This window comes from Oryctolagus cuniculus, chromosome 1, assembly GCF_051225735.1.
Source record: "Oryctolagus cuniculus isolate XC-2025 breed Fujian yellow rabbit chromosome 1, ASM5122573v1, whole genome shotgun sequence".
Lineage (NCBI taxonomy): Eukaryota > Metazoa > Chordata > Mammalia > Lagomorpha > Leporidae > Oryctolagus > Oryctolagus cuniculus.
This window is the reverse complement of record NC_142867.1, coordinates 237,526,199-237,550,683: the sequence shown is the minus strand read 5'-3', so window position 1 is coordinate 237,550,683 and position 24,485 is coordinate 237,526,199. Positions and strand designations below refer to the sequence as shown.

Genomic DNA, 24,485 nt, shown 5'->3' with positions numbered 1-24,485 from the left:
CCCTGCGAGTGCCTGTGGGCGCTGAGGCCCCACCTCCGGCCCCACTCAGCGTTTGTCCCCTGTGGCTGTTGTGAGTCTATCTGAGAGGCCGAGTCACAGGGGAGAGAGAGGGAAAGCGGTGCACCCCCTTTCCTTACAGAGAGGTCTTCCATCGCTGCTCACTCCCCAGATGCCTGCAACAGCCAGGCCAGGGCCAGGAGGAGGCCAGGGCCAGGAGGAGGAGGCCAGGGCCAGGAGGAGGAGGCCAGGGCCAGGACGAGGAGGCCAGGGCCAGGAGGAGGAGGCCAGGGCCAGGAGGAGGAGGCCAGGGCCAGGAGGAGGCCAGGGCCAGGAGGAGGAGGCCAGGGCCAGGAGGAGGAGGCCAGGGCCAGGAGGAGGCCAGGGCCAGGAGGAGGAGGCCAGGGCCAGGAGGAGGAGGCCAGGGCCAGGAGGAGGAGGCCAGGGCCAGGACGAGGCCAGGGCCAGGAGGAGGCCAGGGCCAGGACGAGGCCAGGGCCAGGAGGAGGCCAGGGCCAGGACGAGGCCAGGTCTCCCACGCGGGTGCTTTCCCGGCTGCGTCAGCAGGGGTCAGAAGTGGAGCGCTCGGGGCTTGAACTGGCGCCGCAGGCAGTGGCTTCACCCGCTACACCAGGGCTGGCCCCTCATTTTTCGACATTCATTTCACAGGCAGAGTGCCAGGGCTTCCATCCACTGGGTCACTCTCTACGGCCACAACGGCTGGAGCGGCGCAGGCCAAAGCCAGGAGCTCCGCCCCCGTCTGCACGCACCTGGGCCAGCCTCTGCGCTCGCCAGTGCACCGCACACGGCTCCTGTGTGGGATGCTGGCATCACAGGTGGAGGCGGCCCGCCGCACCTCACGCCCACCCCCTATTTTACAGCCTCTGACCAGCAGCTGCCACGCCCCTCGCGGGCCTGCGCTGAACTTGAACTCATAATTGGGATCCCTGCCAGCCAGGGGCCAGCACAGGCGGATTCCCAGCTGGGAATCCTGGGCCACACAGCCAACACGCCACACGGAGGCTACCCTGCGCTTACACACCAGGCGACAACCAGCCCCCAGCCCCGCCCAGGGCTGCCCAGCAAAACTGCCCAGGATTCGGGGAGGGCCCGGCACCCGGCGCCTGCTGCCCTGAGAGGCAGCCCTGTTTCTCAACGCTGGGCAGGCGGCTCGCACACGGAAGCACCCTGACCCCAGGGCAGCAGTTCTATCTAACCACACCCCTGAGGGCGGGACGACCCCACCTCCCCACACCTGCTGTCCTCAGGGCACGCTGGGCAGGGCGCCCCTACAGGGAACACTCCCTGTGTCCATCACCACACGCAGGCTGGGCGGCCAGAGGTGGCGCCCTGAGCTCCACTTTGATAAGCAATGGTTTGGAGCCTTCGGCAAACGACAAATGAGATTTGTTGATTATAACACATATATATATATTTCCTTTTTAAATTATTTTTTATTTATTTGAGGAGGGGAGGGCAGGAGACACAGACGCAGAGCTCCCACTTTCCGGTTCACTCGTCAAATGCCTGCGGCGGTCCCAAGGGGCTGAAGCCCGGTGCCAGGGTGTGCATGGCAGAGGCTAGGACGGGGAGCAGGGCTGAGAGTGGAGTCCAGACTCCCATGCGGGCATCTTTTTTTATTTATCTTTATTTGAAAGAGTTGAGAGGAGAGGCCTTCCATCCACTGGTTCACCCCCCAAATGGCCCAACGACAGGGCTGGGCCAGGTCCGAGCCAGGAGCCAGGAGCCTCCCCTGGGTCTCCCACGCAGGCGCAGGGGCCAAGCACTTGGACCTGCTCTCCCAGGCCACAGCAGAGCTGGACGGGAAGTGGAGCAGCCGGGACTCGAACTGGCGCTCACGTGGGATTCAGGTGTTGCAGACAGCGGCTTTACCCACTGAGTCACAGCAGCGGCCCCCACGTGAGTATCTCAACAGCTAAGCAATGCCCCTGCCCCGCCTGGCCCTGCCTGGCCCTGCCTGGCCCTGCCCTGCCCCATCCCGCCCCGCTCTGCTCCCAGCTGCCCTGCCGCAGGCAGACTTGCGCAGAGGCAGCTGGCCCCCCCCCCCCCCGCTGGCACTGGCCTGGGGCTCCGCTCCCCGGCGGTGGTCACTAGTCGCTCTCTGGGGCACCTGCAGGTCTCACACCTGTGCGCATCACCCTCAGCTTTTACAACTGTGCCTCAGATACCGACAATCCTGTCCTGATCCTCTCCTGGGGGGCTGCGGCTACAGCAGGTGCCACCGGGGCCTGCACGGCAGCTTCAGGACCAGCATTTCCCGAGCCGCACGCCCCCCCACGGCACTTCCTAACTTCCAGCGACCCGTCACCCCATCTCCTCCCCAGCAGGAGGGGCCTGGCCCTTCCTGCCTGCTGTCAAGTGGGCAAGCCGGCCTCTTCTCGCTCCTGAGTCTGGGGACAGGGCTGTAGCTTTCTCTGCTCAGACCCGCACTTCTAGCACTCACACCCCCCTGAGGAAGCCTCGGGCAGACACACGGCCCCTCTGCCCCCGCCTGTCCCCCACCCCACCTGTCCCCACCTGTCCCCCCTCTGTCCCTGCCTGTCCTCGCCCTCCATCTGCCCCCACCCGCCCCCTGCCCTCCATCTGCCCCCGCCTGTCTCCGCCCTCCATCTACCCCCGCCTGTCCCCCCCTCTGCCCCCGCCTGCCCCCCTGTCCTCCGCCTGCCCCTGCCCCCCTGCCCTCCATCTGCCCCCGCCTGCCCCCACTTGTCCCCCGGTCTGCCCCCCTGCCCTCCATCTGCCCCCTCTGCCCCCCTGCCCTCATCTGCCCCCCATCTGCCCTTCCTGCCTTCCACCTGCCCCCGCCTGCCCCCTGCCCTCTATCTGCTCTCCTGCCCTCTGCCTGCCCCCGACCCCCCCACCTTGGCCCCTCCCAGGCCGCGTGCTGATTTCTGGGTTTCAGCCCCTCCCGCATGATCACCATCACTGACTGTAATCAGCGCTTACCCACCTTCTCCACGCTCACAATTTCTCCGCTAACCCTCACCTTTTTTTAAAAAAATAATTTTATTTATTTATTTGAAAGGCAGAGCTAGAGAGAGGCAGAGGCAGAGAGAGAGAGGTCCCCCATCCACTGGTTCACTCCCCAGATGGCCGCAACGGCCAGGGCTGGGCCAGGCTGAAGCCAGGAGCCAGGAGCTCCATCCGGGTCTCCCATGCAGGTGCAGGGGCCCAGGACTCGGGCCACCTTCTGCCTTCCCAGGCCACAGCAGAGAGCTGGATGGGAAGCGGAGCAGCCGGGACTCGAACCTGCGCCCATACGGGATGCCGGGCTGCAGGCGGCAGCTTTGCCAGCTACGCCACAGCGCCGGCCCCACCTTCACCTCCTTAACCCTTTCTGTCTTTGATTTCTGCCTGAAGTAAGGGCGCGAGGCGGGCCCAGTGCAGGAGGGCTGCCGCCTGTGACACCAGAACTCCCCATCACAACGCCGGTTCGAGTCCTGGCAGCTCCACTTCTGACCCAGCTCCCTGCTGGTAGCCTGGGAAAGCGGGGGAGGTCGGCCCAAGTGCTCGGGCCCCTGCACCCGCGTGGGAGACCTGGATGGAGCTCCAGGCTCCTGGCTTCAGCCTGGCCCAGCCCTGTCTGTGTGGACATTTGGGGAGGGAACAGCGGACGGAGATGTGCCTGTCTCTCTCAGCGCTGCCTCTCAAATAAATAAATCTCCAAAAGTGAAGAAAAACCCCAACCCCCCACAGCCGTGAGTATGCCGTTCACTACTCTACACCCTGGGCTTCAGCACAGCTCCTGGGAGCACAGACTGGGGCTGAGGTCCTCCCCCCACCCAGGCCGCCGTCTCCAGCCCCCCCCCGCCCCCCCGCCCCAGGCTGCCGTCTCCAGCCCCCCCCCGCCCCCCGCCTCACTCAGCTCCAGCCCCTCCCCCCAGGCTGCCGTCTCCAGCCCCCCCCCCGCCCCCCGCCCCAGGCTGCGTCTCCAGCCCCCCCCCGCCCCCCGCCCCAGGCTGCCGTCTCCAGCCCCCCCCCGCCCCCCGCCTCACTCAGCTCCAGCCCCTCCCCCCAGGCTGCCGTCTCCAGCCCCCCCCCGCCCCCCCGCCCCAGGCTGCCGTCTCCAGCCCCCCCCGCCCCCCGCCTCACTCAGCTCCAGCCCCTCCCCCCAGGCTGCCGTCTCCAGCCCCCCCCCGCCCCCCCGCCCCAGGCTGCCGTCTCCAGCCCCCCCCCGCCCCCCCCACCCGCCTCTCTCAGCTCCAGCCCCCCCCCAGGCTGCCGTCTCCAGCCCCCCCCCGCCCCCCGCCCCAGGCTGCCGTCTCCAGCCCCCCCCGCCCCCCGCCTCACTCAGCTCCAGCCCCCCCCCCAGGCTGCCGTCTCCAGCCCCCCCGCCCCCCCGCCCCAGGCTGCCGTCTCCAGCCCCCCCGCCCCCCGCCTCACTCAGCTCCAGCCCCCCCCCAGGCTGCCGTCTCCAGCCCCCCCGCCCCCCCGCCCCAGGCTGCCGTCTCCAGCCCCCCCCATCCCCCCACCTCAGGCTGCGTCTCCAGCACCCCCGCCCCCCCCACCCGCCTCTCTCAGCTCCAGCCCCCCCTCGTCCCCCCGCCCCAGGCTGCCGTCTCCAGCCCCCCCGCCCCGCTCAGCCCCGCCTGCACTGAGACTGGTTCTTGACTGCGCCAGCAGCGGCCTGGCTGTGGACGGTTTTCCAGGCCTGGACCTCGAGGAGCTGCATGTTTCACGGACTCCAGAACACCCCAGCGGTCACCGCGCCCACCGCCTCCCCTCCCGGACGCCAGGGCCCCCCAGGCGCCCACCGCCTCCCCTCCCGGACGCCAGGGCCCCCCAGGCGCCCACCGCCTCCCCTCCCGGACGCCAGGGCCCCCCAGGCGCCCACCGCCTCCCCTCCCGGACGCCAGGGCCCCCCAGGCGCCCACCGCCTCCCCTCCCGGACGCCAGGGCCCCCCAGGCGACCACCGCCTCCCCTCCCGGACGCCAGGGCCCCCCAGGCGACCACCGCCTCCCCTCCCGGACGCCAGGGCCCCCCAGGCGCCCACCGCCTCCCCTCCCGGACGCCAGGGCCCCCCAGGCGCCCACCGCCTCCCCTCCCGGACGCCAGGGCCCCCCAGGCGCCCACCGCCTCCCCTCCCGGACGCCAGGGCCCCCCCAGGCGCTGGTGCTGGGCCCCCGCCGGGAGCCGGCTCCTCCCCTGCCGCCTCCCCGGCTTCCACAGGCGGCCCGTCTCCTGCTCCCAGATGTGTTCCGGTAAAGTCTGGCTCCGGAGCTGAGAGTGACTTCCTTACCAAGGCCGCCAGCTCCCGGGCCTCGGCGTGGCTGGTGCAGGGGCGCTGCCCTGGGACCCGAGGAGCCCGGCGCCCTGGCGGAGACCCTCGCCGCCCCAGTCCCACCTGGCGGAGACCCTCGGCTGCCCCAGTCCCACCTGGCAGAGACCCTTGGCCGCGCCAGTCCCACCTGGCGGAGACCCTCGGCCGTGCCAGTCCCACCTGGCGGAGACCCTCGGCCGTGCCAGTCCCACCTGGCGGAGACCCTCGGCTGCCCCAGTCCCACCTGGCGGAGACCCTCGGCCGTGCCAGTCCCACCTGGCGGAGACCCTCGGCCGCCCCAGTCCCACCTGGCGGAGACCCTCGGCCGTGCCAGTCCCACCTGGCGGAGACCCTCGGCCGCCCCAGTCCCACCTGGCGGAGACCCTCGGCCGCGCCAGTCCCACCTGGCGGAGACCCTCGGCCGCCCCAGTCCCACCTGGCGGAGACCCTCGGCCGTGCCAGTCCCACCTGGCGGAGACCCTCGGCTGCCCCAGTCCCACCTGGCGGAGACCCTCGGCTGCCCCAGTCCCACCTGGCGGAGACCCTCGGCCGTGCCAGTCCCACCTGGCGGAGACCCTCGGCCGTGCCAGTTCCACCTGGCGGAGACCCTCGGCCGCCCCAGTCCCACCTGGCGGAGACCCTCGCTGCCCCAGTCCCACCTGGCGGAGACCCTCGGCCGTGCCAGTCCCACCTGGCGGAGACCCTCGGCTGCCCCAGTCCCACCTGGCGGAGACCCTCGGCCGTGCCAGTCCCACCTGGCGGAGACCCTCGGCCGCCCCAGTCCCACCTGGCGGAGACCCTCGGCCGTGCCAGTCCCACCTGGCGGAGACCCTCGGCCGCCCCAGTCCCACCTGGCGGAGACCCTCGGCCGCGCCAGTCCCACCTGGCGGAGACCCTCGGCCGCCCCAGTCCCACCTGGCGGAGACCCTCGGCCGTGCCAGTCCCACCTGGCGGAGACCCTCGGCCGCCCCAGTCCCACCTGGCGGAGACCCTCGGCCGCGCCAGTCCCACCTGGCGGAGACCCTCGGCCGCCCCAGTCCCACCTGGCGGAGACCCTCGGCCGTGCCAGTCCCACCTGGCGGAGACCCTCGGCTGCCCCAGTCCCACCTGGCGGAGACCCTCGGCTGCCCCAGTCCCACCTGGCGGAGACCCTCGGCCGTGCCAGTCCCACCTGGCGGAGACCCTCGGCCGTGCCAGTCCCACCTGGCGGAGACCCTCGCCGCCCCAGTCCCACCTGGCGGAGACCCTCGGCTGTGCCAGTCCCACCTGGCGGAGACCCTCGGCTGCCCCAGTCCCACCTGGCGGAGACCCTCGGCTGCCCCAGTCCCACCTGGCGGAGACCCTCGGCCGCCCCAGTCCCACCTGGCGGAGACCCTCGGCCGCCCCAGTCCCACCTGGCGGAGACCCTCGGCCGCCCCAGTCCCACCTGGCGGAGACCCTCGGCTGCCCCAGTCCCACCTGGCGGAGACCCTCGGCTGCCCCAGTCCCACCTGGCGGAGACCCTCGGCCGTGCCAGTCCCACCTGGCGGAGACCCTCGGCCGTGCCAGTCCCACCTGGCGGAGACCCTCGCCGCCCCAGTCCCACCTGGCGGAGACCCTCGGCTGTGCCAGTCCCACCTGGCGGAGACCCTCGGCTGCCCCAGTCCCACCTGGCGGAGACCCTCGGCTGCCCCAGTCCCACCTGGCGGAGACCCTCGGCTGCCCCAGTCCCACCTGGCGGAGACCCTCGGCTGCCCCAGTCCCACCTGGCGGAGACCCTCGGCCGCCCCAGTCCCACCTGGCGGAGACCCTCGGCTGCCCCAGTCCCACCTGGCGGAGACCCTCGGCCGTGCCAGTCCCACCTGGCGGAGACCCTCGGCTGCCCCAGTCCCACCTGGCGGAGACCCTCGGCTGCCCCAGTCCCACCTGGCGGAGACCCTCGGCCGTGCCAGTCCCACCTGGCGGAGACCCTCGGCCGTGCCAGTCCCACCTGGCGGAGACCCTCGGCCGTGCCAGTCCCACCTGGCGGAGACCCTCGGCTGCCCCAGTCCCACCTGGCGGAGACCCTCGGCCGCCCCAGTCCCACCTTGCCTGCAACTGTGCGATCATGTCCTTGTATCTCACACCACGAAAAGCCCACGCCTACCCCAGTGCCCGCGCCGGGGCCACGTCCAGCCATCCACCACGGCCTGTCCTCGGCACCCAGCGAGCCCACGCCTCGCTCCCCTGCTCCCCACCAGGCCTGGAGGCCCCAGCCCAGCCCCCTTCTGGGGCCGGAACCCACTCCCCACTCCCCTACTCTCCCACTCCCCTGCGGTCCTGGCCCCAGACCCCTCTGCTCAGCGGACTCGCTCCACCCACGCCTTGTCCTCCGGCCGAGCTGCCCGCCGCCTCCTCGCAAGCACGTGGGAACAGTGACCCTAACTAAAAAGGGCCGCCACTAAAGGCACGTCCTCCAGACCACGTCCCCCAGACCACGTCCCCTCAGACCACAGAACCCCTCAGACCACGTCCCCTCAGACCACGTCCCCCAGACCACGGAACCCCTCAGACCACGTCCCCCAGACCACAGTCCCCTCAGACCACGTCCCCCAGACCACAGAACCCCTCAGACCACGTCCCCCAGACCACATCCCCCGACCACGTCCCCCAGACCACGGAACCCCTCAGACCACGTCCCCTCAGACCACAGAACCCCTCAGACCACATCCCCCCGACCACGTCCCCCAGACCACGGAACCCCTCAGACCACGTCCCCCAGACCACGGAACCCCTCAGACCACGTCCCCTCAGACCACATCCCCCCGACCACGTCCCCCAGACCACGGAACCCCTCAGACCACGTCCCCTCAGACCACATCCCCCCGACCACGGAACCCCTCAGACCACGTCCCCTCAGACCACGTCCCCTCAGACCACGTCCCCCCGACGACGTCCCCCAGACCACGGAACCCCTCAGACCACGTCCCCCCAGACCACGGAACCCCTCAGACCACGTCCCCCCAGACCACGGAACCCCTCAGACCACGTCCCCCAGACCACGGAACCCCTCAGACCACGTCCTCCAGACCACAGTCCCCTCAGACCACGCCCCTAACCTGACCTGCCTGCGGGCCTCCCTGCTGTATCCTCCCTGCCTGCGACACTATTGAGAGCCTGGGGCCGGCGCCGGGGCGTAGCGGGTTAAAGCTGCCGCCTGCAGTGCCCGCATCCCACATAGGCGCTGGTTCCAGTCCGGCTGCTCCACTTCCGATCCAGCTCCTGCTGTGGCCTGGGAGAGCAGTGGACGATGCCCGAGTCCTTGGGCCCTGCACCCGCGGGGGAGACCCGGATAGAGCTCCAGGCTGACTTCGGCTTGGCCCAGCCCTGGCCGTTACAACCATCTGGGGAGTGAACCAGCGGGTGGGAGACCCCTCCCCCTCTCCCTCCCCCTCCCTCCCTCTGTAACTCTGTCCCTGAAATAAATAACGAAACCTTTAAGGAGCTGCGCTAAGTCCTCCTCTGCCCGGGGGGACTGGGCCCGGCCACCCTCACCCTCGGGACCCGGAGGAGGCTCAGCTCTGCCCAGCCCGCAGCTCCCCTACGGAGGGCGCAGGGTCGCTCCGGGGAAGGCTCGGGGCAGGTGAGCGGTGAGCGCCGTCCCGCCAGCCCAGGGGCCTCCGGGCCGCAGGTGTCCAGTTGCAGGCCTCCCTGCACGGCGCTGGGATTCGGTGTCAGGCAAGGCCTGGGGACCGCAGCCAAGCAAGGGCGCGCGCGCGCGTCCGCGCCGACCGCACGCGGGGCCGACGGAGGTCCCCGCTGACACCTGTAAGCTCGCGCGCGGACTCGCGGGGCCCAACCTAAACGCCCGCACCGCCCTCCAGGCCACGTCCTCACCAAAAGAAAGAAAGAAGAAGGCGGCGAGAAGTGTGGCGCAGCTCGCACCCCGGCTCCACGCTGAGCTCCAGGCGCACGGACGACCCGAGACCCCAGGCCGGCGGCTTCCAGCGCCCACCGGCCCTGCTGCGCGCGCGGGCCAAGCCCCCCGGCGGGGTCCCCCGCAGGTCCCCTGGGCCAACAGGGCGCCGCAGCTGCCGGGGCAGGTTCTGCGGGCAGCGCCGCGCAGCCCGGGTCGCCGTCGCGCGCGCTGGCGGCGGCGGCGACCTGCGGCCCCCGGCCGCCCACCCCGCCCCGGCCGCCGCCCGCAGGGACCCCCGCCCCCCGCCGCCCACCCCGCCCCGGCCGCCGCCCGCAGGGACCCCCGCCCCCCGCCGCCCACCCCGCCCCCGGCCGCCGCCCGCAGGGACCCCCGCCCCCCGCCGCCCACCCCGCCCCGCGCACTCACTGTTGTACTGCACCCCCTTGGCGAAGCGCCTCTGCAGCGCCTGGTTCATGGACTGCAGCCCGGCGGGGATGTGCTTGTCCCGGCCAGGGGCCTGCTCCGACCCCACGAGCTTCTTGAGAGCGGAGAACATCTTCGCGCGGCGCGTCCGAGCCTGCGAGGCCCGGGAGCTCAGCTGCGGCGCGGCGCGGCGCGCACCATGTCCCGGCGGCCCAGACCCTTCCCGAGGCCGGAGCCGGCGCGCCCTCCCGCAGGCCGAGCCTGCCTGAGGCGGCTGCCGGTCCTCAGCTGCGGCGGCTCCGCGCTGGCCCCCGAGGCCCCCAGCGCGGCCGCTCTCCGCCTGCCAGCGCCGCCATCTTGGCGCCGCTCGGCTACGGCGCGCCGCGAGGGCCACGGGCGCGGGGCGGACGGCGCACGCGCGGGCCGGGCTACCCGGGACACGCCCCCGCCCCGCCCCCGCCCCGCCCCCGAGCCCCGCCCAGTCCCTGTCCCTGGAGACCCCGAGGGCCGCGCGCCTAGGCAATGCTGGAAAAATGTTTATTCGTATACGAAAGCGCGGGCTGGGGCGGGCGGGGCTACTTCTTCTTCTTCTTGGCCGACTTGAACTTCGCTTCGATCAGCCCCTGCGCCTGCTTCTTGATGTCGGCCCGCGACGGGACGTAGCTGTGGTCCATGTCCGCGAACTGGAAGGTGTCTGCAGGGCGCGGCGCGGCTGGCAGCCCGGTCCCTGCGCGCCCGCCGCTGTCCCCCGCACCCTCCGACTCGCGGCCGCCTCTCCGCGCTGCCGCCCCTGGGCCGTGACTTGTCCCCGAGGCCGTGGCTGCCCTGCGCCGCCGCCCGGTCACCCCATCACTTAAAGGCCCTCTGGGTTCCTGCAGCCCCACGGGGATGACCAGGTTGACCAGGATGTGCCGGTGGGACAGGGGCACGCGCCCCGCCCCCAGCCCAGGCCCCCCGCGCACCTATCATATCCTCCAGGTCCTCAAAGCTGATCCGGGTGTTGCGCTTCTCCTTGAGGGTCGAGGACTCCAGCGCCTCCCTCACCTTCGTGTCCACCTGCAGGCACAGCCCCCCCTCAGCTCTGCGGCCACCGGGGCTGCCCGGGGGGCCCGCCCGCCCCCGGTTACCTCTTCAGTCCTGGACAGCGCCTGCACTTTGTCAGCTAGGTACGTGAGCTTCCGCTCGCAGAAGGCCAGCTTGGAGCACACGTCCAGGGTGTCGGGGGGTGCTGCTTCCTCCTGTGTGGCGGGGGGAGGGCTTGGGCTGGCCTGGGCCTCACCTCGGGGCCCCCATCCCACCCCTCCACCCGGCCTGGGCCCCACTGCTGGGAGGGGGCCTTGGGCTGGCCTCTGCCTCCCCCCGGCGAGCGGCCCCCACCCGCGCTGTGCACCTGTGCAGGGAGGGGGCCTTGGGCTGGCCTCTGCCTCCCCCCAGCGAGCGGCCCCCACCCGCGCTGTGCACCTGTGCAGGGAGGGGGCCTTGGGCTGGCCTCTGCCTCGCCCTGGCAAGCGGCCCCCACCCGCCGGGCACCTGTGCGGCCGGCAGGGCGACGCCGATGAGCCGGATGTAGAGGTTGTCGATGCCGGTCTGGATGGTCAGCAGCAGCTTCTGGCTCTTGGCCACGCTCTTGCGAGCCAGCCGCAGCCGGTCCTCCTCCGCCCGCAGCGTGTCTGTCAGCCTCTTCTCGATGGAGTTGAAGCTGAGAACGGTGGGGGCACCTGAGGGCCGGGCCGGGCGGCGCCCAGCTCCCCTGCAGGGCTGCGGGAGCCCCCGCGCACCTGACGGAGCTGGGGGTCTGGTGGAACTTGAGCAGGGCCTCCTCCAGTTCCAGCTTCTTCATCAGGGCCTCCAGCTGCGCCCGCCGCCCCTCGCAGTCCTGCATCTGCAGCCCCAGGTTCTCCTCGGTGTTGTTCTGAGACAGGAACCGGCCCGCGATGTCCTGGCAGCCCGGGGAGAGAAGGCAGGACTGAGCCAAGAAGGCAGGGAGGGGGCTCCCGGAGGGCGAGCCGAGCCAGCCGAGGGCGCCACGGCTGGGGACGAAGTCCCGCCCTGCAGCACTTGGCTGAGGCTGAGGACAAGGCGCTCCGGTGAAGCGTCTGGTGGCTGTGGTCAGCTTGGCCACCCTGTCACTTGGGAAGGGGCTGAAGGAGGAGGCAGAGGCCCGCCCCTGGCATACGGGTCCTCAAGTGCCAACAGGCCCTGTGCCGCCCCCGGGGACAGGGCTTGGCTACGCCGGCTGCGTCCTGGGAGTGCCCTCCGCTCTGAGCAGCACCCCACCCGCCCAGGTGTCCTCCCAGGCCGGGAGCAGCAGGTGCAGGGCCTGCGGCTTCCTGTGTCCACTCCGGAGGCCCCGCTCGGCCACCCCCGCGCCCAGGAGCCTACCCAGAGGTGAGAGCACTGCACAGCCGACTTCACCCTGTCCACCAGCGTGATGACCTCCGACTGGTACTCTATGTCGGCCATGGAGGTCTCTTTTCTCCTTACTGGGCAGAGTGGAGCAGAGGGGAGGGCCAGTCAGCGCACGGCCACTGTGCAGGAGCCTGTGTGGGGCCGCGGGGCCCCTCTGTCCTTGCCTGGCCCTCAGGGGGCTGGCTGTGGGCCCCTGCGCCTGCACCTGCTCCTCCTCAGCCCCACTCTTCGGGGACGCCCCAGGACGAGCGACAGGAGGAGACGAGGGCAGGGCGCACCGGGCCTGAGGGCTGCTTCTCACAGGAAGCTCCGGGGTCACCGGGTGACCTGTGCGGCCGAGGGGCAGTGTCTCTGCAGCCACCCTGGGCCCGCGGCTCCCAGACCCTGCAGAGGCAGCTCAGGGGAGGCGGGAGACCATCGGGCGCCCGGTCATGGCAGCTTGCCTCGGGCCTCACGAGTCCTGACGGGGGCTGGGCTGTGGGGCAGAGGCCTCACCTTTCTGGGTTTCCATGGCCATCAGGTTGGATGGGAAGTCCAAGTCCCTCTGGCCCTGATGGGAGGAGGGGCAGGAGGGTGAGTGGCATCGTCCACAAGGAGTGCACCCTGAGCAGAGTCCACTGGCTGTCCCCGTGTCCCCCAGCTGTCCCCGTGTCCCCCGTCCCCCAGCTGTCCCCCGTGTCCCCCAGCTGTCCCCCGTCCCCCAGCTGTCCCCTGTCCCCCAGCTGTTCCCTGTCCCCCAGCTGTCCCCGTGTCCCCCAGTTGTCCCCGTGTCCCCCAGCTGTCCCCCAGCTGTCCCCCGTCCCCCAGCTGTCCCCCATCCCCAGCTGTCCCCCGTCCCCCAGCTGTCCCCATGTCCCCCGTCCCCCAGCTGTCCCCGTGTCCCCCATGTCCCCATGTCCCCCAGTTGTCCCCCGTCCCCCAGCTGTCCCCATGTCCCCCGTGTCCCCCAGTTGTCCCCGTGTCCCCCAGTTGTCCCCTGTCCCCCAGCTGTCCCCTGTCCCCCAGCTGTCCCCGTGTCCCTCAGCTGTCCCCCATCCCCCAGCTGTCCCTGTGTCCCCCAGCTGTCCCCTGTCCCCCAGCTGTCCCCGTGTCCCCCAGTTGTCCCCTGTCCCCCAGTTGTCCCCTGTCCCCCAGCTGTCCCCGTGTCCCTCAGCTGTCCCCCATCCCCCAGCTGTCCCTGTGTCCCCCAGCTGTCCCCTGTCCCCCAGCTGTCCCTGTGTCCCCCAGCTGTCCCCTGTCCCCCAGCTGTCCCCCGTCCCCCAGCTGTCCCCGTGTCCCCCAGTTGTCCCCATGTCCCCCAGCTGTCCCCCGTCCCCCAGCTGTCCCCGTGTCCCCCAGTTGTCCCCATGTCCCCCAGCTGTCCCCCGTCCCCCAGCTGTCCCCGTGTCCCCCAGCTGTCCCTGTGTCCCCCAGCTGTCCCCTGTTCCCGTGTCCCCCGTCCCCCAGCTGTCCCCCGTCCCCCAGCTGTCCCCGTGTCCCCCAGCTGTCCCCTAGCTGTCCCCCATCCCCCAGTTGTCCCCGTGTCCCCCAGCTGTCCCCCGTCCCCCAGCTGTCCCCTGTCCCCCAGCTGTCCCCTGTCCCCGTGTCCCCCGTGTCCCCGTGTCCCCCGTGTCCCCCGTCCCCCAGTTGTCCCCGTGTCCCCCAGCTGTCCCCTGTTCCCGTGTCCCCCGTGCCCCCTGTCCCCCAGCTGTCCCCCGTCCCCCAGCTGTCCCCTGTGCCCCAGCTGTCCCCTGTCCCCATGTCCCCCATGTCCCCGTGTCCCCCGTGCCCCCTGTCCCCCAGTTGTCCCCGTGTCCCCCAGCTGTCCCCTGTTCCCGTGTCCCCCGTGCCCCCTGTCCCCCAGTTGTCCCCCGTCCCCCAGCTGTCCCCTGTCCCCCAGCTGTCCCCGTGTCCCCCAGTTGTCCCCTGTCCCCCAGCTGTCCCCCAGCTGTCCCCCATCCCCCAGCTGTCCCCCGTCCCCCAGCTGTCCCCCATCCCCAGCTGTCCCCTGTCCCCGTGTCCCCCGTCCCCCAGCTATCCCCCGTCCCCCAGCTGTCCCCTGTTCCCGTGTCCCCCGTGTCCCCCGTCCCCCAGCTATCCCCCGTCCCCCAGCTGTCCCCTGTTCCCGTGTCCCCCGTGTCCCCCGTCCCCCAGCTATCCCCCGTCCCCCAGCTGTCCCCTGTTCCCCTGTCCCCGTGTCCCCTGTCCCCGTGTCCCCCGTCCCCCAGCTGTCCCCTGTCCCCCAGCTGTCCCCCATCCCCAGCTGTCCCCTGTCCCCGTGTCCCCCATCCCCAGCTGTCCCCCGTCCCCCAGCTGTCCCCCATCCCCAGCTGTCCCCTGTCCCCGTGTCCCCCATCCCCAGCTGTCCCCCGTCCCCCAGCTGTCCCCCATCCCCAGCTGTCCCCTGTCCCCCAGCTGTCCCCTGTCCCCGTGTCCCCCGTCCCCCAGCTGTCCCCCGTCCCCCAGCTGTCCCCCAGCTGTCCCCAGGCCCCGTGTCCCCCAGCTGTCCCCTGTCCCCGTGTCCCCCGTCCCCCAGCTGTCCCCCGTCCCCCAGCTGTCCCCGTGTCCCCTGTCCCCCAGCTGTCCCCCGTCCCCCAGCTGTCCCCTGTCCCCCAGCTGTCCCCCATCCCCAGCTGTCCCCTGTCCCCCAGCTGTCCCCTGTCCCCCAGCTGTCCCCCAGCTGTCCCCGTCCCCAGCTGTCCCCTGTCCCCCAGCTGTCCCCCGTCCCCCAGTTGTCCCCTGTCCCCCAGCTGTCCCCCAGCTGTCCCCCATCCCCCGGCTGTCCCCCGTCCCCCAGCTGTCCCCCATCCCCAGCTGTCCCCTGTCCCCGTGTCCCCCGTCCCCCAGCTATCCCCCGTCCCCCAGCTGTCCCCTGTTCCCGTGTCCCCCGTGTCCCCCGTCCCCCAGCTATCCCCCGTCCCCCAGCTGTCCCCTGTTCCCGTGTCCCCCGTGTCCCCTGTCCCCCTGTCCCCTGTCCCCGTGTCCCCCGTCCCCCAGCTGTCCCCTGTCCCCCAGCTGTCCCCCATCCCCAGCTGTCCCCTGTCCCCGTGTCCCCCATCCCCAGCTGTCCCCCATCCCCCAGCTGTCCCCCATCCCCAGCTGTCCCCTGTCCCCGTGTCCCCCATCCCCAGCTGTCCCCTGTCCCCCAGCTGTCCCCCATCCCCAGCTGTCCCCTGTCCCCCAGCTGTCCCCTGTCCCCGTGTCCCCCGTCCCCCAGCTGTCCCCCGTCCCCCAGCTGTCCCCCAGCTGTCCCCAGGCCCCGTGTCCCCCAGCTGTCCCCTGTCCCCGTGTCCCCCGTCCCCCAGCTGTCCCCCGTCCCCCAGCTGTCCCCTGTCCCCGTGTCCCCCGTCCCCCAGCTGTCCCCCGTCCCCCAGCTGTCCCCGTGTCCCCTGTCCCCCAGCTGTCCCCCGTCCCCCAGCTGTCCCCTGTCCCCCAGCTGTCCCCCATCCCCAGCTGTCCCCTGTCCTCCAGCTGTCCCCTGTCCCCCAGCTGTCCCCCAGCTGTCCCCGTCCCCAGCTGTCCCCTGTCCCCCAGCTGTCCCCCGTCCCCCAGCTGTCCCCCATCCCCAGCTGTCCCCTGTCCCCCAGCTGTCCCCTGTCCCCGTGTCCCCCGTCCCCCAGCTGTCCCCCGTCCCCCAGCTGTCCCCCAGCTGTCCCCAGGCCCCGTGTCCCCCAGCTGTCCCCTGTCCCCGTGTCCCCCGTCCCCCAGCTGTCCCCCGTCCCCCAGCTGTCCCCGTGTCCCCTGTCCCCCAGCTGTCCCCCGTCCCCCAGCTGTCCCCTGTCCCCCAGCTGTCCCCCATCCCCAGCTGTCCCCTGTCCTCCAGCTGTCCCCTGTCCCCCAGCTGTCCCCCAGCTGTCCCCGTCCCCAGCTGTCCCCTGTCCCCAGCTGTCCCCCGTCCCCCAGCTGTCCCCCAGCTGTCCCCCAGCTGTCCCCATCCCCAGCTGTCCCCGTCCCCGTGTCCCCCGTCCCCAGCTGTCCCCCGTCCCCCAGCTGTCCCCCAGCTGTCCCCCAGCTGTCCCCTGTCCCCCAGCTGTCCCCGTCCCCGTGTCCCCCAGCTGTCCCCCAGCTGTCCCCCATCCCCAGCTGTCCCCCGTCCCCCAGCTGTCCCCGTGTCCCCCGTCCCCCAGCTGTCCCCTGTCCCTGTGTCCCCCAGCTGTCCCCCATCCCCAGCTGTCCCCCGTCCCCCAGCTGTCCCCCATCCCCAGCTGTCCCCCATCCCCAGCTGTCCCCTGTCCCCGTGTCCCCGTCCCCCAGCTGTCCCTGTCCCCCGTGTCCCCCGAGTCCCCCGTGTCCCCCGTGTCCCCCGTGTCCCCGTCCCCCGTGTCCCCTGTCCCCGTGTCCCCCCTGTCCCCCGTGTCCCCCAGCTGTCCCCGTGTCCCCCAGTTGTCCCCTGTCCCCCAGCTGTCCCCCGTGTCCCCCGTGTCCCCCGTGTCCCCCCGTCCCTGTCCCCGTGTCCAGGCCCACCCGGCGGAGCTTCTCGCTGGTCTCTTTGGTGTGAATCTTGTCAATGAGCTTCTTCTGCTGGCTCAGCCGGTTCTCCCGCGCCCTGCGCTCCTCCATGAAGCTGGCCTCCCCCTGCCTCATGTTCCTCTGCGGGCGGGCGGGGGGCGTGGGGGGGCCGGCTCACCCAGGCCCCCCCGGGACAGGGGGCGTGGAGGGGGCTGGCTCACCCAGGCCCCCCTGGGACAGGGGGCGTGGAGGGCGCTGGCTCACCCAGGCCCCCCCGGGACAGGGGGTGTGGAGGGGCCATGGAGGGGGCGTGGAGGGGGCGTGGAGCGGGCTGGCTCACCCAGGCCCCCCCGGGACAGGGGGCATGGAGGGGGCATGGAGGGGGCTGGCTCACCCAGGCCCCCCCCGGGACAGGGGGCGTGGAGGGCGCTGGCTCATCCAGGCCCCCCCCGGACAGGGGCCGTGGAGGGGGCGTGGAGGGTTCACCTAGGCCTCTGGGGGCATGGGGATGGGGGGCTCACCCAGGCCCCTGGGGACGCGGGCACGGGGGGCTTTCCCAGGCCTCCCCTCCCACCAAGGGCGGCAGTCAGACTCTGCTTGCACTGGGTTTGCAGCAGCGCCGAGGCCGCCGCTCCAGGGACCCCCGTTGCCTCCTCAGTGCGGGACCCTGATGCACACGCACCTCCCGGGGTTCTCTCCAGCCCGAGCCCCCCACTACCTGCAGCTGCCCGCTGCCCAGCTCCGCCGAGAGCCCCTGGCGTGGACCCTGCACGTCTAAAGCTGAGTTCACCATCTGCCCCAGACTCTCTCGGCCGCGACTCAAGGGTCGCCTGTCACGGACTCTCACTCCTCCCACTTTTGGCCACACCCCCACGGGCCTGCCCAAGGGGCCGGTGTGTATGCGGCCACAGCCTCCCGCCCCTGTGGCCAGAGCACCCCTTTCCGAAGCACACATCTGCCTGTGGCCCTCCAGCTCCTGCTGGGCTCCAGGCCAGCGGGCCCGCCCCCGCACCTCCTCCTGCGCTCTAGTCACTGGACCTTCGCGGGGTCATTCCTCCCAGCCCGGCCCAAGCTCCCTGCAGAGCCACCGTGGACCTCCCTGAGCGGGCCCACGGCACCCCTACCTCTGACGCCATCATCATGCAGTGTTGGGGCTGGGGCTGCCTCCTCACCCTGTCCACTTCGGGAAGACGGGCCAGCTGTGCCCAGCCCCTGCTGTCCCTCCCCCAGAGCACACAGACTGGGCCAATGAGTGACCCACACCTGCCTCAGGGCTTCCGGGCCCGGCTGCCTCTGCTCTGTCCAGCGGGTGACTCCCCAGGGACGGCCATGGGCGTGTCTTGACAGGCCCCGGGGAGCCAGCCTCGGTTCTGGGCTCACCTTGACCTCATCGGTGATCATCATGGCGTCCTGGGACATGACCGTCATGTCTGCCAGCTCCGAGCAGTAGTCCACCACCAGGTTCTGCAGCTTATCTAGCTCCACGGGGTAGCCCGCCAGCACCTGCGTCGGTGGGCAGGGGCAGGTGTGCCAGGGCCACGGGCAACCCAGACACCGTCCCCTGCTCCAGGCCTCGACCGCGTGCCCCCCCCCCCGGAAGGCACCTTGCCTGCCCCCCCAGGGCCTCTGTGGGGGAGCAGCTCCGGCGTGCAGCAGAGCGCGGCCCCAGGCCAAGGCTGCTCCCCAGCAGTGTGTGACCTGGGGGGTGCTCCTTGAGCTCTCCGAGCACCCCCAGTCCTCCCAGAGCGGGCGGCGTGGGGTGAAGTGGGATGCCGGGCTGGCACCGCGGGCTGGGGCCTGAGCGCCCGGGGAAGCGTCCCCTCAGGGACACCAAGGGAGTCATTCTGCTTCCGGGGACGCGTGTTTTAGAAAGGAGGGGCTGTGCTGTGGCACAGGGGGCTGAGTTGCCGCCTGGAGCACCGGCACCCCGTATGGGCGCTGGTTCGAGTCCCGGCTGCTCCACGTCCGATCCAGCTCTGCTGTGGCCTGGGCGAGCAGTGGAGGATGGCCCAAGTGCTTGGGCCCCTGCACCTGCGTGGGAGACCTGGAAGAAGCTCCCGGCTCCTGGCTTTGGATCAGTGCAGCTCTGGCCGCTGCAGCCAATTGGGAAGTGAACCAGCGGATGGAAGACCTCTCTCTCTGATTTCCAACTAAAATCTTTAAAAGGAGAGAGGGCTGCCAAGGGGTGAAGGAACAGTGTGGGCGGGGCCTCCAGGTGAGCGTCGGGGGCCAGGACAAGCGGCCCAGGCAGGAGGGCACAGCAGAGAGCCAAGGGTCGGGGTCCCTCCCAGCCACGCCAAGGAGCTGTCACCCTCCTCGACCGCTCTCCCTCCGGGCACAGCCCCACGCTGGTCCGTGGTGCGGCCGGGGGCACCGCGCGCCCAGCGATGAAAGATGACCGACGGGAAGCAGGCAGTTAAACCACGCGGGACGCAGGAGGGTCCGAAGCACTGGACATGCCCGCCCTTCGCTTTCGCCGAGCCAGGCGCGTCCTGCTCCTGGTCCTCGGGCGCCCGCGCAGGGCCAGCCACGCCCCCCGGAGACCCCCCCCCCCCCCGGCCGGCCGCGCGGGGCTCACCTTCTTCAGGTGGTCCAGCAGCAGGGCCGGCCCCGCCCCCCAGACCCTCCCCTCCCCGCCCCCCCAGACCCTCCCCTCCCCCGCCGGCCGCGCCGGGCTCACCGCCTTCAGGTGGTCCAGCAGGTCCACGTACAGCAGGCGGATGTTCTGGCTCGTGGTGATCTTGACCATCGTCTTCTCGATGTTGTTCTCCAGCTGGCGGATGACCTGGGGCGGCCCGGGGCACGTGAAGGGCCTGGCGTGCGGGCCCGGGGGCGCGGACCCTGCCCAGGAAGGCGTCGGCGGGCCGGGCAGTCTCTCCCAGGGGCTTGGGCTCGCCCCGCCCCCGCCGCGGAGCCCCGCCCCTCCCGGGAGCCTAGCCCCGCCCCCGATCGCCCGGGCCCCGCCCAGATCCCCGCCCCTTCCGCGACCCTATCCCTTGCCCTGCCCCGAGCCCCGCCCCCCCGCGCGCCGAGCCCCGCCCCCCGCGCGCCGAGCCCCGCCCCCGCACCTGCAGCAGCCGCAGCTCCTCCTTGGTGGCGTCGGGCTGACTGCGCAGGCGCGCCAGCTCCAGCTGCATGCACTCCAGCCGCTGGCCGCGCCGCCGCACCAGGTGGATGAGCACGTTGTGCGCGTTCACGCGGTCGAAGATGTACTTGCGCAGCTTCTCGCGCGCCACCTGGGCCGAGAGGGCACCGCCCGCGCGTGGGTGCACGCAGGGGGCGCCGCGGGGACCCCGGGGAGCGGGTCGCTCGGCGGGGAGCGCGTGCCGCCCGGGCGCGGTTACCTCCACGGTGGTGCGGCCGTGCGCCAGCCTGGAGGGCACGTCCTTCCCGCAGGCCTTGGCGATGGTGCCCTGGTCGTACTGCGGGGCGGCGGCGGCTGAGCCGGGGTGGCCGGTGGGTGACGCCCCCTCCCCGCCGCCGCCCCGGGCGCTTTCCACGGGACCCTGCCCCCAGGGCGCCGCGTCCGGGCCGCGGTGGGGTCGCCGAGGGGCCCAGGTCTCTCCCCCGTGGCCGGCCGGAGGACAGGGGTCCCCGCGCAGGCCGAGCCCCCCGGGGCCCCTGGGCCCGCAGGACCGAGGCGGGGCCCGGGGAGGGGCGCGCGCCCTGCGCCCGAGGCCCGGGCACCTTGTTGGCCAGAGCCAAGTCCTGGGCCCCGCGGCGGATGCTGCCGCGCAGGTGCGCCAGCGTCGCCTTATTCTGGGCCGTCTTCTCCTTCACGCCCTGCACCTGCAGCGCCCGGCATTGCTCTGCGGGCGAGACCGGGAGGCCGCGCTGTGCGCGGGGTGCTTCCTGCCCCCGCCCTGCGCTGTGGATCTGCGGGCCGGGCCCTGGGCGGCCTAAGGCCCTGGCGTGGGGTGGGCACTCCCCACGGGAACGGGAAGCCGTTTCTCGTCCATGCTGGTTGGGTGGCCCTTGTCGCGCTCGGCTCAGGGAGCAGCTAGAAGCCAGCCCCCTAACAGGGGCGAGCCCCCGGTCCCTTTCCCCAGCCCCGTGGGGGCGTGGGCGGTAGGGGACTCGAGGCCCGGCTGCCCAGGGCAGGGCTCACCCTGGAGCCGCGTGATGGTCTTCAGCTCCTGGACCTGTGCCTCCACGTCAGAGTCACCAAGCACCTTCATGGCGGCTGTCAGGGTCCCCAGGGGCCCTGTGCACCGCCCACTCTCCCTGTGGTCTGCCCACAGCCGGGATTGTCCCCAGAACCCTGGCCCATTGTGATGGAACCCGGGGGTTCCAGGCACGCCCTGCCTCGGCCAGCCTCTGCTGGGGGCCGGGTGGGGGTGCCTCTCCTCCTGGGGTTGTGTGATTTGTGATGAGTTGGCAAAACCACACCCCACACCCCAGCCCGGCACCTCTGCACGGCTCTGTGGCTCCAGCCCAGCCTTGGCAGGGTCGCCGCCCCCTCCTGCCCAAGCCCAGACTCCAGCCCTGGGGGGCCTGGCTCAGGGCACCCCCCCCCAGGCTCACAGCTCCTTCTCTTCCCAGCTCTCTCTCTCTGCCTGGCCCCGCCCCGCTCTCCCTGCGCTCTCTCAGGGACAGCCAGGAAGGGGCCAGTTCCCGGCGCGCACCCCACAGAGCCGTAACCCAGGCCTGGGGGGTGCACACCGGATGCACCTCCCTTGCCAGCCTGCACTGGTCGGCTCGGGCCGTCGGCGGCCTGGGTGCCGCGACAGCTTAGTGCCTCACGGTTCTGGAGGCCGGAGTCCAGGTCCAGGAGCGGCAGGGCCGGCCCCTCCCGAGGCCTCTCCCTGGCTGGCAGGCGTGGGCGCCTCTCCCTGGGGCTCAAGGGCTGGCGGCTCTGCGTGCCTGTGTCCTAATCCCCGCTCCTGCAAGGACAGCGGTCAGGTGGATCCGGATCCGGGCGGCCTTAATCTGCTGAGGCCCCTGCCTCGGGGTGCAGCGGGCACGCGGCTCTGGGCCTTTCCCTGTCCTGCTGACCGCTGTGCCTGCAGCTGACCACACAGAGGGTGCGTGCTTGTGAGTGCCAGAGACGGGCGTGCGGAGAGCCGGCCGCCGTGCGGGGTGGCCAGTGCAGGCTGCACCTCAGCGCCATCCCGGCCAGAGAGCCTCCCGCCGGCGCCCGGCGGTGCTGGGCGTCCCGCAAAGCCAGGCCTCCTGCCGGCGTCCCCATGCCCTGCGCCCCCCGCCCTGTCCGTGCTCCCCAGGAGACCTCGCTGAGCGGCTCTCGGCACCCCCGGGTCCCTGCGGCCCATTGGTGGCTGGATTCGGGACCTCGTCCTCCTCACCCCGGCTCCGGGGCCGGCAGCACAGCCACGTCCTGGGGTGGGGGTCAGGACTCCACCGTGGGCCCTTGGGGGGCAGCGGCCGCCACGCGGTGCTGCTGGAGCCTCTCGCAGGGCCCCTCGCCTTCCTGACGACTTTTAGGCTTCTTGACTTCCTGATGTATTATTTGAGAGGCGGAGTGACAGGGAGCGTGAGACAGCGCGGTCCGTGTGCTGGTTCACTCCCCAGCTGGCCACAACAGCCGGGGCTGAGCCGGGAGCCAGGGACCCCGTCCTGGTCTCGCGCCTGGGTGCAGGGGCCCGGCAGCTGGCTGGAAGCTGGGCTGGGCGTGGCGCGGCACAGATGTGGACACGGGCGCTGCAGGGGGACGGCTGACCTGCAGCACGGCAAGGCCGCCCGTGACCACTCAGCCACCCCTCCCCGCGGCCAGGCCCCACCTCCACTCGGGGTCCCAGCTTAGCGCCCACCATCCCCCGGGACTGGCCCTCCCTCCTCCCTCAGTACAGAAGCCCTGAGGGTGGGGCCGGCGCTGTAGTGTGGCAGGTAAAGCCCCAGCCTGCAGTGCCCGCATCCCACATGGGCGCCGGTTCGAGTCCCGGCTGCTCCACTTCTGATCCAGCTCTCTGCTGTGGCCTGGGAGAGCAGTGGAAGATGGTTTGGGTCCTTGGGCCCCTGCACCCGTGCGGGAGACCCGGAGGAAGCTCCTGGCTCCTGGCCATTTGGGGAGTGAACCAGCGGATGGAAGACCCCTCTCTCTGTGTTACTCTTTCAAGTAAACAAATAAATCTTAAAAAAAAAAAAAAAAAAAAAAAAAAAAAAAAAGAACCCTGGGGCTGCTTTTCTGAGCACAGCTGAGCCCCGGCCAATGCCGTGTGAGCAGAGGTGAGGGAGCTCCCCTCTCCTGACAGCTGGGACGAGGACTCGACGGCTGGAGTTAGTGCAGCTGCCCGAACCCATGAGGTGGACTTGGGAACGGAGCCTGGGGCCCTGAACCCCTACAACCTGTGACCCTCCTGGGCTCTGAGTCACAGAAGAGCGGAGCTGTAGCTGGCTTAAGTGACCATCACCTTAGGCTTTCTGTCACGGCGCCACCCTCCCAAACCTGACAGCCCACGAGGTACTGGCAAACACTTCCACAGGCCTGGCAGGGCCGTGCGGGGCTGGGGCGCCGTGAGCCTGAGCCGAGAGCCCGCCGCTCCCAGCCGCGACGGCACCAGGCGTCGCCCAGCCCGGCCTCTTCCTCTTGCCAGCCGGGCGGCGGCCGTGCCCTCTGCGACCCCGTCCTCAATCCTCCCTGCAGGAGGGACTCCCGGATGGGGAGCTCGTGGCAGGCGGCCAAGGCCACACCCGCCGTCTGCTCTCCGCTGCTCCCAGCCAAGCAGGGGTCGCAGACCCCCAAGCAGAGAGGCCTCTGTGCCCCACCCCTCCACCGAGGGCCAGCAGGAGGGTCTCACTCGGCCTCCAGGCCGGCTGCGTGGCAACAGGTGACGCATGACCTCTTCGACGGGACACTCGGGCAGGGAGAGGACAAGCCGTTTATTAGCCTTGGACAAGCTGACCCCTTGGCCCCGTGGGGCCGCAGGAGCCAGAGAGGGGGTGTGGGCACCAGCCCCGTCCACAGCTCGCCCCTGGTCACAGCGGCTCCAGGGCGGGTCTTGGGGGTGTCGCCAATCTGCGGGGCCGGCTGAGCAGGTGCCGGCACTCGGGTGCGGGGGGGCCAGCCTGAGGCCCGGGCCGCTGAGGGCGGTGTCCACGCTCTCCTAGCTGCGCCCACCTGGAAGAGGCAGAGGGAGACGTGTCAATCACTGAGGTGGGGGAGGGGTGGGGCGCTCAGTCCCCTTCCCTGTTCTCTCTCTCACACACGCGTGCGCACGCACACGCGCGACAAATGCCGGGTCCCATAGCAAGCAGAGCTAAGGGGGCCAGGGCCCTCCCCCTCCCCTCCCCCTCCCGTCTTCCTGCTCCGCCCACTCCCGCCCCTGGGTTCCCGTTCGCTCCCTCACCTGTGTCCGGGTCGCTGGGGAGCCGCCCCGTCTCCAGGAAGAGCCAGAGGTCGCGGCATCTCCGGGACTCCACTCTCGTCACCCCATAGCTGACCGCCGAGCCTGCGACTGCGGGGCAGGGGCGGGGGGCCGGGCCTCAGCCTCTGCGCTCCGCTAGGGAGGCTGGGCGCAGGCGGCTCCGGGCAGGGCCCCCCAACACCCCTGCTCCTGCTGCAGACCCGGCTGCGGGTCGGGGTACCCACCCGCGGCCACCAGCACGCTCCACTGGAAGCCGTACGGGACCCTCCTCCGGAGCAGGATCTGCAGCCCGAAGGCGGCGCCCGAGCCTGCGGGGCGGAGGTCCGCGCGTCAGCCGGGGCCCGGGCTGGCACCTCCGCTGCGGAGGCACAGGGCGCGGAGCCCCGGCCCCGGCGCCGGCCTACCTGCGAGGAAGGTGACCACGCCCTTCACGAAGGCGCCGGACTGGCACGCCGCGTACTCCCCGAGTCCCTGCGTGGGGAAGCGGTGGCGGGCTGAGGCCGGGCAGGGGGCGCGGGGACCCGGAGGGCTGGGACACGCCGCCCCGTCCCCGAGCCCCCCGAGGCCTGGGGCTCTGCGTCCCGGGCCAGCCTTCTCACCGGGTGCTTGGCGGCCACGGCGTCGTCCACACGGGACAGGCCCAGGGTCACCATGGCCGGCCGGCTCGAGGAGAGGAGTGGGCATGCGCAGGAGCCGCCGGAGAGGGGCGGGGTAGGGGCGGGGCGGGGCCGCGCCTCAGCGAAGGGC

The 24,485-nt window shown here is 71.7% G+C and overlaps 3 protein-coding genes across 4 annotated transcripts in view; all 3 read right to left on the bottom strand.

The window, feature by feature from the left end:
* Nucleotides 1–9,965, bottom strand: part of RABL6 (RAB, member RAS oncogene family like 6) — a 35,004-nt gene extending 25,039 nt beyond the window's left edge. The window contains exon 1 of the mRNA XM_089322832.1: nucleotides 9,583–9,965. Within this exon, the coding sequence (XP_089178958.1) occupies nucleotides 9,583–9,712 (130 nt within the window). The 5' untranslated portion in view covers nucleotides 9,713–9,965. The remainder of the gene's footprint in view (nucleotides 1–9,582) is intronic.
* Nucleotides 9,966–10,060: 95 nt separating this feature from the next.
* Nucleotides 10,061–22,485, bottom strand: CCDC183 (coiled-coil domain containing 183). Its single transcript, XM_070059364.2, has 14 exons — nucleotides 20,525–22,485; nucleotides 20,104–20,225; nucleotides 19,761–19,838; nucleotides 19,485–19,652; nucleotides 19,097–19,201; nucleotides 17,797–17,919; nucleotides 16,432–16,557; nucleotides 12,484–12,538; nucleotides 11,962–12,062; nucleotides 11,358–11,518; nucleotides 11,110–11,278; nucleotides 10,707–10,817; nucleotides 10,542–10,635; nucleotides 10,061–10,273 (listed from the first exon to the last, which is right to left on the bottom strand). Exons 1-14 carry the CDS (start codon nucleotides 20,592–20,594, stop codon nucleotides 10,155–10,157), a joined length of 1,602 nt encoding a protein of 533 aa, XP_069915465.1. The 5' UTR covers nucleotides 20,595–22,485; the 3' UTR covers nucleotides 10,061–10,154.
* A 749-nt stretch (nucleotides 22,486–23,234) lies between these two features.
* On the bottom strand, nucleotides 23,235–24,485 carry TMEM141 (transmembrane protein 141). 2 transcript variants are annotated; one of them, XM_070059377.2, is made up of 5 exons: nucleotides 24,338–24,482; nucleotides 24,143–24,209; nucleotides 23,963–24,046; nucleotides 23,721–23,828; nucleotides 23,235–23,491 (listed from the first exon to the last, which is right to left on the bottom strand). In XM_070059377.2, the coding sequence occupies exons 1-5, from the start codon at nucleotides 24,389–24,391 to the stop codon at nucleotides 23,478–23,480; spliced, it is 327 nt and encodes a 108-aa protein (XP_069915478.2). In that variant the 5' UTR covers nucleotides 24,392–24,482; the 3' UTR covers nucleotides 23,235–23,477. The 2 variants fall into 2 exon arrangements, with proteins under 2 accessions (XP_069915478.2, XP_089178932.1); XM_089322806.1 differs by lacking the exon at nucleotides 23,963–24,046 and having other exon boundaries at nucleotides 24,338–24,485.

What these genes read in the sequence shown, in the direction of transcription:
- CCDC183 (XM_070059364.2), bottom strand. Translation starts at nt 20,594, where the DNA reads ATGAAGGTGCTTGGTGACTCTGACGTGGAGGCACAGGTCCAGGAGCTG. An exon ending in ACGGCCGCACCACCGTGGAG is followed by an intron (nt 19,653 to 19,760) that starts GTAACCGCGCCC and finishes CTCTCGGCCCAG; the next exon opens with GTGGCGCGCGAGAAGCTGCG. An exon ending in CAGACCCCCAGCTCCGTCAG is followed by an intron (nt 11,279 to 11,357) that starts GTGCGCGGGGGC and finishes CACCGTTCTCAG; the next exon opens with CTTCAACTCCATCGAGAAGA.
- TMEM141 (XM_070059377.2), bottom strand. Translation starts at nt 24,391, where the DNA reads ATGGTGACCCTGGGCCTGTCCCGTGTGGACGACGCCGTGGCCGCCAAG. An exon ending in CGTGGTCACCTTCCTCGCAG is followed by an intron (nt 24,047 to 24,142) that starts GTAGGCCGGCGC and finishes TCCGCCCCGCAG; the next exon opens with GCTCGGGCGCCGCCTTCGGG. An exon ending in GAGCGTGCTGGTGGCCGCGG is followed by an intron (nt 23,829 to 23,962) that starts GTGGGTACCCCG and finishes CCTGCCCCGCAG; the next exon opens with TCGCAGGCTCGGCGGTCAGC.